The sequence below is a fragment of the Myripristis murdjan genome, chromosome 1 (assembly GCF_902150065.1).
Source record: "Myripristis murdjan chromosome 1, fMyrMur1.1, whole genome shotgun sequence".
NCBI lineage: Eukaryota > Metazoa > Chordata > Actinopteri > Holocentriformes > Holocentridae > Myripristis > Myripristis murdjan.
This window is the reverse complement of record NC_043980.1, coordinates 21718672-21731182: the sequence shown is the minus strand read 5'-3', so window position 1 is coordinate 21731182 and position 12511 is coordinate 21718672. Positions and strand designations below refer to the sequence as shown.

At 43.0% G+C, this 12511-nt stretch overlaps 1 protein-coding gene across 1 annotated transcript in view; it reads left to right on the top strand.

Annotated features, from left to right (window-relative positions):
• The window catches only part of klhl5 (kelch-like family member 5), a 33063-nt gene extending 22220 nt beyond the window's left edge, over positions 1-10843 (top strand). The window contains exons 7-13 of the mRNA XM_030062854.1: positions 1235-1459; positions 2783-2858; positions 3602-3688; positions 4967-5041; positions 5407-5544; positions 5810-5981; positions 7988-10843. Of these exons, the coding sequence (XP_029918714.1) occupies positions 1235-1459; positions 2783-2858; positions 3602-3688; positions 4967-5041; positions 5407-5544; positions 5810-5981; positions 7988-8044 (830 nt within the window). The 3' untranslated portion in view covers positions 8045-10843. The remainder of the gene's footprint in view (positions 1-1234; positions 1460-2782; positions 2859-3601; positions 3689-4966; positions 5042-5406; positions 5545-5809; positions 5982-7987) is intronic.
• The last annotated feature ends 1668 nt before the right edge of the window (positions 10844-12511 follow it).

The following is a 12511-nucleotide window of genomic DNA, read 5'->3' as shown; positions in this document are numbered from 1 at the left end:
AACTTTAATGACCACAGATTGACCTTTATTTTTGAAACTGTTGTAGAAATCAGCACCAATTCAAGCATTGAGATGATTGCAGGAAACACGAAATGTTATTTTTATGAAACTCTCTTACAGCTTAAACTTGAGCACTGGATTAGTCATAAAATAGTTGCCCTAAAACACTGAAACACACCCACATTCAGCATTGCCCTCCCAATGAATAAAATATAAGGAACTAGATCTCCAATTGCTTAAACGGCATCTTGCAGGCTAATTTGCATACGAGGGGGAAAGATGTTGAGCACCACTCTGTACTCTGCTCTGCTCCTTTTTCAAACCAGTGCCACGAGGAACTCATTTGCCATGCTGTGCCCTCCTGAACAGAAGACAGTCATTAAAAGCAAATTAGGGCAGCATTATTTAGAGAAACTGAACGAGGAAATTAACATCAGGCCTCCTTACACTATTTCCACATTACTTAAATACTTAAGCTTGTCAGTCATTATGATTGACATTTAAAAAATGACAAATAGAAATTTCAATCAATGCTGCACTCCAGCTTATTTTATAATTTTGCAGATCTAAACCATTCAGTGCTGTTTCAAATTGAGTGTGGATCGGGCTGCATGTTTTTGTCCAAACCCGCCTAAGCCTGCAAGCACAGTAACCGAGCCCGACCCAAGCCTGAGAGGCGTTCATGTTTTTGCTTCTGAACCCCACCTGATTTTGAGGGTCCTTGATCACTAAATTACACTTACCGCCTGAAATAGCCTACATGCTGCCTTCAGTGTCATCACGTAACCTCCAGCACTACACAGGAAGATGCACAGAACGGACAGTAGGTCCATGATTTTTCACTGACATAACGCCGACATGACTGAACCTGACCCAAACCTGAACATTATTTCTAAATATCTATCTGAAACCGGCCCGGCCCGACAGGTCACGGCCGGTCCCAACGAGCCAAGGTTGGGTATCCACACTCTAGTTTCAAATGAGCATCCACATTGTAGGGGTTAAAATATGAATGGGCAAGCAAACATGGCTTTATTGAGGTGCCCCAGAAAAGTTGCGAAATGCCTGAAATGCCGTAAAATGCTGTGTAATGCCAAGAAAATTGCTTTCAAAAAAATCATAGTATTATTAAGTTCAAATTTATAGATTGCATATATGGTTGAAGAATGATTTTACCCTCATCACACACTCCCTTCAGGCCCATATCTTCATATTGTTTTATGTTTTGTTCCAGGTGCTACCAGCATTGAGCAGTACTGTCTGCGTCGGGACACGTGGAGGCAGGTCGCCACCATGAGCGGTCGGAGACTGCAGTTTGGCGTAGCTGTTCTTGACGGCCGCCTCTATGTGGTGGGGGGCCGAGACGGGCTCAAGACACTCAACACTGTGGAATGTTACAACCCTCACAGCAAGACGTGGAGCGTCATGCCGCCCATGTCCACACACAGACACGGCTTGGGTGAGTCTTGTGAAACAGTGTTAAATGAAACTGTGTCAACAAGTGTTAAGTCCAGCCTGACCACTGGTGCTTCAGGGTAAATGTTTCAAGTGCACCTACAAGACTAGGAGGAGGAGCTTGATGAGTAGATATTCAATACTGAAAACTACAAATGACTATCTAAAATAATCCACATCTGAAGTTTACCTAGGAACCCTCTTGTCATCTTTTGGTATATTTGAAGAAATGCCTCTGAACCTCTTGTCCAAGCAAGGCAGCAAAACATCAGGCTTGCCTTAGAAAGCCACACAACACTCAGTGGATTCAGACGTTGCTTTCCTAATGATGGCTGATTAAAACTATAAACAGAGCGCTTTGACCAAAGTTGACTCAACTACGGCTTCATTGTCAAATGTGCTTCACGCAAAGATGGACAACCTTGCAAGTGAACTGCATGCTAAAGTCAACTCTGCTCCTTCAGAATTAGCCAAAGCTCTTGAGAACGCAACACATAGTACAAGTATTAAGAGCCCTGAGGAGGGTGCTAAACACTCCTCAGATCACACTGTGTTAACAGGAGAGAAAGTAACGACTCTTCCCACCAGTGGTGATCATTCAGTAATCAAAGTTTACAATTACAGACATAGGAGAGACAACGCACTGTTAGCCCCTCTGGGCTGAGGTAGCCTAATACCATATCCAAATACCCACTCAACTTTAGGGTAATACCCAATTAACCTTATAACGTGTCAGGACTCTGCTGCAAATTAACGATATGTCTTCCACTTTTGAGGCACTGATAATTTATTTCACAGAAGAAAGCATGTAGCTTTCATTTCCCCTGGCGACATCCCACCTACGCCACAGAAACATAGCTTGAATTCATTATAGCAAAGTACGGTGTCAACATAACATTTCCAAAATACCAGCTCCAATACCAGCGATATACCCTCACTTACAAAAATACAGGATACAATTCCTATGGTGTTGAGACGAAGATGACAAATCACAAGTTAACATCACTGGATGTGCTATGGTGTGCTGTTGATGGGTGTGTTTGTGTGTGTATGTGTGTGTCTGTGTTAAGGCTAGGGGATTGGAGGTGTCAAACACACACCTGCAGCTACAGATGCTCTGGCAGATAAATCCCTTGAGTATGAAGGTATCATCATGCTGCCACCCAGCAGTGATCTCAGCATGTTTAATGGCCTGTGTGTGGTTGCACACGCAATAAAAACACACACCCCTTGTCCTCAGCCATCTGTGTGGTTTTATGGGCTTATTCAAGCGGATAACTTTTTGGTTAGTTGCCATGATTCAACCCTATGTGACCATGTATTGCAGGCGTAGCAGTCCTAGAGGGGCCCATGTACGCAGTAGGAGGACATGATGGCTGGAGCTACCTCAGCACGGTGGAAAGGTGGGAGGATACTTCACACAGCTAGCTTTAGGGTATTGGTTGTACAATTCAATATTATTTACTCTGCTGTTTTTCTCTTTTTGTGATTTGCACCTCAAAGCCTCAGAATGCTGCTTTGTACAGCTTTTCTGATTATTTTTACATTGATTATCCATCTTGCCTTTCGATTAAAATTAATGTTTGCCTCATGAATTTTACAAGTATTTTCCCTGTATGCACCTTTTCAACCACTTCAACAAATTATTTAGTGGCTTTTGTGAGCTGGATGATAATAAAGCTCAAATAGCCTCCAGTGCCATACAACTTCTCGTTGGTGAAAATCAAACTGACTGGCTAATTGAATTGAATTCGACTTGAATATTGAATTGACTATATTATTGTCGCCAGAGGGGGAATTCAGCTTCAGGACTCAAACATGTCCATAAACACATAAAAACCATACACAGACATTCAAGACTTATTAAAACAGTCATAAAATCAAAAACAATCATAAAAATTAACAGACTTGATTACATGAACATGCAGTGATGTGAAAATACAACCTGGTAAAGTGGGACTGAGTTGTCAAAATATCCAAGTGTTTGCAACCAACACTATTAAAGGGATTTCATATGAGTGTGTGTACACATCCCAGTGTTGTATTTGAATTTTTCACGTCACTAGCTTGAGCAGCCTTCAGCGCTCAGGTTATCTTGGTTCCAGGGTGTCTTGTTCTGAGCTGTTGTTTACACCTCTCCTACCAGGTGGGACCCCCAAGCTCGCCAGTGGAGCTTCATTGCTAGCATGGCTACGCCCAGGAGCACTGTGGGAGTGGCTGTACTGAATGGGAAGTAAGTGAGCGCACGGATGCTCTCACAAATCTGTGTACACACACTGTGTACTCAAACAACATCCATGATTAAAATGTTTATTTCCATATAAAGCAGGTTGCTGAGACATTGCCTCAGTGTGCTGTGAATAGACACAAGACAGGGCATCTCACACACACACACACCGTACAACCCTAAAAAAGTACCCACTGTGGTGTGTGCCCACCACATACAGCAAAATCGGCCAATGAATAAGTAAAATCCAGTGCTGGCGTTAGTAGAGGTCAGACCCATGCAGTTCAACACTTGTACTGCTGCAGGATAGATAGTGTGATGAAACCAGCACGCCCCGATCCTGCCGCTGAGCCGTCTTCCAGGCTGAGCCCCTAAGCCTTCTGCCAGAGGGACGGAGTGAGAAATATGAATTCGTCTGGCGAGAGGTGTCAGAGAATATTTTTAGAGCTTCTTATCGTTCACGGGCCAGAATATAAAGGAGACAGAGATAAGGTTGCAGACGATTATTTTTTGCCGCCTCCTGCCCTGAGCAGATGCATTGTGATAGAAGCAGGGACCTGATTTTCAGCACACACATAAAAACATACGTAGTGAAACATAATAACCAGGGGTTTCAGGAAATGCCAGGCTTCAGCTCTAAACTCCTCTCTTGCCCTAGAATCCCCCCGCAGCCCACAAGAGAAGTTATTAGTATCGTAATGTTGTGCCGTTATTATTATTCAGTGCCTCCGAGAGGCAACAGAGAAAGGCTTTATAAATGGTAATTAATACAGAAACAACAGCTTTGTGCTAAGTCTGCCTAGCAGTTGGGGTGTGTGTGTGTGTCTGTATGTGTGCGTGCACATGTGCATGTACATGCATGTGTTTGTGTATTCTCTTGGCTCTTTGCCTGATGGAGCTCATTACTTGCTTGACTGGGTTGGTTGCACTTTTTTTTTTTTGTTTGTTTTGTGCCCTTCTCTAAATTCACATCTATGGGCACGTGTTCACACACACACACATGTGCACGTTGAGTGACTGGTTAGAGCTTTGATGCCCCAAGAGTGCTGGCTGATTGATTTTGCTCACCTCAGTTCATCCCCCTACCTCTCTACCACACACACACACACACACACACACACATACTCTTCCCTTATCCCGTCTGCTCTGCTGTCACTAAATTGAAATGGGACTCCCAAAGTCCAGAAATGTGTGCTGCTTGGCGGTGTGTGTGTGTGTGTGTGTGAGTTTGTGTGTGTGTGCCCAGAGGGATAACGGCATCCTCTCTCTTCCTGTCCGTCTCAGGCTGTATGCAGTAGGAGGCCGTGATGGCTCGTCCTGCCTGCGTTCAGTGGAGTGTTTCGACCCTCACACCAACAGGTCAGAGAGAAGCGACTTCATTTGACCAGAATTAATTGCCGTGTCTCGCCTTATTTCCTGTCTGCTGCTGTTCTTTCTGGAGAAGCACTCCTGCCCTTCTAATGTTATTTACCCACAGATCAAAGGAGACAGCTAAACCTCCGAGGGCATTAGAGGAGAACAAATTCAAACAACCGCTGTTTGCCAAACATGTTCATTGTGGTCTTTGCTCAGTGGATTTAGATTTAGTAATAATAAAAGAGAATATTTTTTGGAACTTTTTAGCCTCAAAAGTTTTTCATTTGTGCTGTTTTTCCTCCACTTTATGTTTTTGACTCCGATTTTTTTTGTCCATGTTGTTACAACTCGTTTATTTCCCTCTCCAGGTGGAGCAGTTGCAGTCCCATGGCTAAACGCCGCGGCGGGGTGGGCGTGGCCACGTGGAATGGCTTCTTGTACGCCATTGGAGGTCATGATGCTCCAGCCTCGTCACTGTCCTCTCGGCTAAGTGACTGTGTAGAGAGGTGTGTGTGTTTGTGTGTGTGTGTGTGTGTGTGTGTACGTGTCTGTGTCCGTGTGTGTGGACACTGCCATTTCATTAAGATGATGTGACAAATGGGTGTTTTCGCACAGTGAGAATTCATTACAGACTCACTCTGAAATATAAAACCTGCTCTTTCTGTGTGTGCGTGTGTGTGTGTGTGTGTGTGTGTGTGTGTGTGTGTGTGTGTGTGTGTGTGTGTGTCTGTGTCTGTGTGTGTCTGTGTCTGTGTGTGGTTGCACATGTAGGTATGACCCTCAGACAGATGCGTGGACGGCGGTAGCTCCCATGAGCATCAGCAGAGATGCGGTTGGTGTGTGTCTCCTTGGCGACCGTCTCTATGCAGTGGGCGGTTATGACGGCCAGGTGTACCTCAACACTGTAGAGGCTTATGACCCTCAGACGAATGAGTGGACACAGGTACACACCCACACACCCACACACAGTCACACAGTCACACATACACTTACACAAAAAACGCCCTATGTATAAACACAACTAACAATAATACATTCAACCTTTTGCCCTCAATCTTCAATGATGTCATGAGTACGGTTAAAAACAGAATAAATACACACAAAAACTGACAAGGAAACAAACAAACAAACAACAGCCGAACACAGTTACAAACAGTTACATTTAAAAGTGGAATAGTTTGTAATCATGGAGTTGGGTACAATTGTGTTAGGTTTTAATGGATGATGCAAAATGTAAAACTAAAAGCACTTTTCCTAAATTTAGTGTTCACATTCTTCTTCATACTTAAAGCATTAGCCAATCGCTTGAGCGAGTCAGATAATGACTGTAGGACCAAATCAGTAAGGAAGTGATATATGATGGCAAGTTGCCCTTAAGGGCTTTATAAATAAAAGGAAACCAATGCCTGTCATGTCTTAATCTTTGAGATGGCCTCCCAGCCCTTTTATGTGAGATGCAATGATGAATCGAATAATTGTCACCTGTAATAAATCTTAGGATGGAGTGATAAACTGACTCTAGGGGATTAGGAAAGGTGGCAGAGGTGTGTCTGTAGATAACATCACATATTAATAATAACAATAAATACATAATATGATATAATACGGACAGTTGTCATATATAGACATGTATGTATGCATTAGTGTACAGTGCAGTTCAACAAAAACAAGTAATAAATCACGATGTTCGCCCTTTAAACTTCTATATATAGATGAATAGATACACATACTGGCGTTCACAGCAGCACACAGCCTGACCTTCCTCTGGCTCATCTGCCGTGTCTCCTCGCATGTTGTTTTCACTGTTATGTAAATGTGAGTTTTGTTCATGCTAATATTGTCCTTGCCGCGGCGCACAACACTGCAGCAGAGAGGGAGAGAGTCGTGTTTTTTAAAGTTGAACAGCGGCCCCACTCAGCGGGATTGAAGTCCCTATCACACTCCATGTTTATATTCCACCTCACCTCGCCTCAGAGGATTTCCAACCAAAGTCACTGGGAAGTCTGCCATATAAGAGACATGCACCATGCAGAGAACAAGAGCAGGAGAGGTGGGTGGATACAGAAAAGTGGAAGGGTTTCAAACAGCCGTGGAAGGATGTGGGTAAAATGAGAATGTGAGGGAACATTCTTGAGACAAACTTAAGCATGTCCTCTGTTCTCCGTGAGAAACTGAAACTAACAAGCTAGCAAACACGTCGTCTGTCCTAAAACATTTCCCGATTGTACCGATTCCACTCGCAACACCCCTCCTGCTCGCTTCAGCACAAATCTGTCAATCCATGCTACCTCTAAGATAGAGCGTAGGTGTTATGTTTATGTTTAAAATTAAGTGACTGACATGCGGGGCATCAGTCAAACGTGCTGCAAAAACAAACATAACTAACAAGCGCAGAACACACAACTTCACCTGAAACTGTCTGCTCACAATGAGGCACATTTTAGTGGGTGTGACCCTGCTTTGTTTTAAAGCTGATTGAACATGTTAAAAAACACATGCAAATGGATCATGGATAAAAGTCTTTTTAACTAAAAAAGACTGTACATAAACAGTTTACATAACATGGCTATCAGGTGAAAACCTTACATCTCCAAAATCTCAGTCTCCCAGAAACAAACAAAAATAGCTTGATGACATGAATGTTTGATGTACTTTTGATATCATCCGATTGATTTCGAAAGCATTCCACAAGCCTGAGAAGCTTTCATTTGAAGTACAAGCACGACCTTGAGTTTCATTATTAATTCATTGTTGGTTTATTATGATTAGCTGCTGAGAAATTAATTCCAGAAAGAAAAATAGTTTTGTCTTCATTATAGTCTGTATCAGCTACAGTTTGATATAATTTAAATCAGGCGTTGGTTGGACTGCCAGTAGAATGCCTCACAGCCAATCAGAAAGCGCCGTTGTGAGTTCAGCCGTGTTGTGTGTCCTCTCTTCTGTCTCCAGGTCGCACCTCTGTGTCTGGGCAGGGCGGGCGCGTGTGTGGTGGCCGTCAAACTATGAAGACACTAATTGCAACACTCGGTAGCGTACCTGACATGGCGTGGAGGCCCGCTGCACAGTCACCTCTGACACGGTCGCCATGGTTACTGTCCGATGAGGTCGTTTCCCCTAGAAACACTTGAAAACACTTTTTTACTCAGTCAGAAAAGTCACATTTTACTCTCTGTAAAAACGAACCACGGACTGAAAAGACTTAAGTTCAGGTGAGCGTTAAGTTTCTCATACGGTTTAGATGTGATTCTGCCAGAAATTAAGAGCGACTGAGTTTCATGAGGAGGAATCTGCAGTGTTTACCTGAGCATGAAAGAACAGCTGTCTGGCAAGTCTTTTGCCTGTTATTGTTTCGCTAGACGAGGTGTGACACACACACACACACATACACACACACACACGGGTGCTTTCAGCTTCTATTTTTGCTGACAGACGAGTGAGAGAAAGAGAGAGAGAGAGGGTGTCAAGGCTGTTGAGATGCCTCATCATTTTACCCTCTCCCTTTTCCTAACAATTTCAGATAGCCTGCATTGATGCTATTTTAATATATTCACTATTATTTTATGCTGCAGCTGATAAGTGTGTCTTCTCTCTTCTGCTGTCGTCCTCCCTGACAGAAGAAAGGGAGACTTTTGACATAATCAGCGCAGCCTTGAGAACACTCACAACAAATTGTAAGCTTCCTCATTCATCTGTTCACTCAGAAGCATGTCATTTCACATTTAAAGCGTGCATAGGATACTGTGATATCACCCAGTTTACATTTTTTGCTGTGTTTTTGTTTTTCTTCACAATCTCCAGCAAGCAAGAAAGCCACCATCTGTAAAATGGATAGATGCTCCGTTTGCTTGTCTTTTCCTTTTTAACTTAGACATTTTGGGAGACTCACATATTCCAATCAAGCACTACTTTTGGGAGTTTACAGCCTCTGTAATAATTACAATAATACTGTGGTACATTTTATTGTTCCCAACAGGGAAATTATCTTTTCACTCTCCCTCAGAGCTCAGGGTCAGCTATTAACAGGCTTGGATTTATACAGAGCTCAGTTTTCTTTTGTGCCAGCTTCCTTCTTTCTCTCTACTCTGGACCTATCTCCAGTGTGTGAGAGTGTGTGTGTCGTGTGTGCACATTTATGTGTGTGTGTGTGTGTGTGTGTGTGTGTGTGTGTGTGTGTGCGTGTGCGTGTGTGTGTGAGTGAGAGAGTGTGCAGGGATTGCGAGGAGTATATTTTTATCTCAAATGAGAATCTTTTCCCCTTCCTCTCTCCACATCTTCAATTCCCTGCTGCTTTCTCTTCATCCCCATTTTCCCATTTCACCCTCCACCCCCACCCCCCGTCTCTCTCTCTCTCTTACACACACACACACACAGACACACACACTCCAGTGCTCACACACACCAGTGCTTAGACACACACACCATTACTTTATAGAGCAAAATTGGATACGAGGACAAAATGAGGAACAGATCATATGATGAGATCATGAATTTAATAACACAGTTCAGCCGGTGCCAACATTTTGTTTGATGTTGAGTTCAAAGGCCTTAATGCATTATTAGAATTTGATGCGAATGTGGACAGAGGATCAAAGTTGAGGGGAAAATGAAGTCCACTGCTATCTGTGAAATCACCTCATGCAGACATGCACGTGGGCTCGTCTGAGCCGAGTGCGCTCAGACACCACGAAACCTAAAACACAGCAAGAGGCAGGCTGCAGGATCGATACTGACACATGACACACCCCTGTTATGTTGCCTGCTTAACTGCGTGTTTCCCTCTTGCTTGTTTGGGTCTGCTCTCCTCGTCTGTGGGACTGTGTGTGTGTGTGTGTGTGTGTGTGTGTGTGTGTGTCTGTATGTATGTGTGTCTGTGTCTGTGTCTGTGTCTGTATGTGTGTGTGTCTGTGTGTGTGTGTGTGTGTGTGTGTGTGTGTCTCTGGTGTACAAGAAGCAAACTCTCTGACAGTGAGAGGCATGGCAGGCATCCTGCCTCTACTGACAGATCTAGAGCTAACAGAGCCCCCAGGATGCACTTCACAAATGTGCACTTCACACACGCACACACACACACACACACACACACACACACTTGGACAAATACACACACACGCATATACTTCTGCACAAACACCCACACACACTTGGACAAAACACACACTTTAACACACAGCTGAAAGCCAAGTGCCCCAGGAGGCAGTGAAGATTGAAAAGCCTCCCAAATTTGTCGGTCGGACATCTGAAAAGCAAAAACAAGCAGGCCAGTGATTCCCCACCGCTGTGCTGTTTGTTTGAGGCTAATGTGCCTCTGTTTTCTTCTCTTTCAAACCTGCCTGCTGTTGAATTTTAAACTAATTCTCTTTAGATCATAGCAAAAGAAGTGTGTCGCCTCCGCTGTGTCAACGCGTTCAGAGAATTAGATTTGGGTCAGAGGTAAAAAAACAACAACAATAACAACAAAACCACAAAAAACAGGCAGCCTTTCCATATGAAACAGTATATTCAGTGTATATTGTGTGAATAAATAACCATGAAATATGTATGTAGTCTTATTGCATTATACTGTATATTATACAATGCACATCAAATATACCATGTGTTATTGTGTGTTGTTGCTTTTTTTGTATCATGAGCTAAGACGAAGATGAGGAGTGAAGAAATAACCCGGGATGCCCTCGGTTATTCTTCATGCTACTCATCTCCTCTTTTTGTACCTGCAGTGTTACACCTCCTCTTTACATTAGAGCAGATGTTATGTATGTATATGCTGCTGTAATATACTATTACTGGCCTTTTTTACATTAAAGTCAAGATATGAATTAACCCTTTTTCTGCTTTTTTTTTTGCCCCTGTGTAAAATATTCATGCACAGCTGCTCAAATAATACCATCTAAATCGTATTTATGGCACAGACATTTTTGCAGGCAGTCTGTATTTGTCTGGAAAGCCTGGCACTAATAAATAGCATTCATGCACATATGCACACACACACACACAAAATATATACGTTTATGTGCAGCTCTTATCTCTGACAGCATCTCAGTCGAAGCAGCTCCAGCATTGGCCTCTGGAGGTTTCGGTGGGATTTATGCAGAATTTATTGCTGAAGAATGGTTTTGAATTAATTCTCTGGCCTGTTGTTGGCTTGGGGGTAATATGAACCCTCATTATTCTGAAGTGTGTATCTCTGTGTGTGTGTGAGCTCCAACTTTAAAGGTGCAGTCTGAGAAGGAGACACAGCACTGAGACACATTAACCGAGTGAAGCGAGTGTGTGACGAATGCTCACCTTTTACAGATGCTCTAACCCCGGGCCCATGGCCGGCAGCCCAGTGATTCACTCCGTTATTTATTGCTGTGGGAACTCTAAATCATAACCAGCTCTGACAAACAACTCCTGGTAGCGCAGAGTAATGGCGCCGGTGACCTTGTCTTGCCGCCTTAACAGCACCTGAGTTGATTACGTCTGACAGGAACAAGAGAGATGGAAAGTGTTGGTGGTGGACTGAAGAAATAAGTAGAAAAAATAACCTAGAGTTGAGCCACGTTGCTGACCATTTTCCAGCCACTTCAAGCGTGTAAACAAAAGGCATGCCTTCCTCTTGAGGACCTAACTACCATTTTATTTACCACTGATGGTGAAATCATGCTGTAATAATAATAAACAGTAATAACTTTATGTAACGCTCTTCTTTAACCCTTTGGCGCATAGCGGTCACTACAGTGGACAGCTGTTTAAAGGCATTTTCTCCTAAATGCAATGGTTTCTATGGAGGAATTGCATATCAGCTGTTAGAATGCTCTCTGCTCTCCCCCTCATTGAGGTTTATGCAGAGACTGTCAGTTCTTGTTGCTGAAAACATATTAATACTAGTATCATGACATGGTAATACCAGTCCTGCATCCTTAAAGAAGTATGGAGACTCACAAAAGTGTTCATGCCCTAAGAAATCTTATGACACATGAACAACTGACATGGAAAGCCCTCTCACTAATGGAGCAATGAATCACACGCAGATTGCAGGTCATATATTAGAGGATTCAGTTCATAAATATTTATCAGCTTGACTAGAAATTTGCTGATTGAACATAAGTACACACAGTGAATTTAGTTATATAAGAACAACTGGTAAACTCTGACCTAACTCTTCATCATTATTTCAGTCAGCCTACAGTGTTTGCCATAAAAATATGTTTTAAGGTGGAGTGCCTCAATATGTTTTGCAGCGTTGGTGTTTTGCGTCACATTTCAAGGACATGGGGGACATTTGATGTTGATTTGATGATTGACGGTTAGACTACCTAGGTAGAAAGTCAAAGTAAAAAACTTGACAGATTTGGATCGAAACACAAAGGTGCCCTCTTCTTCGGTTGTAAACAAACCTCACTTTAATGTAAACTGCCTTGCCAAGAGAAGAACAGCCTGTCCGTGGAGCTGGAAATGTCAATCAAACAGGGTCAAACTCTCTAGTCTGAC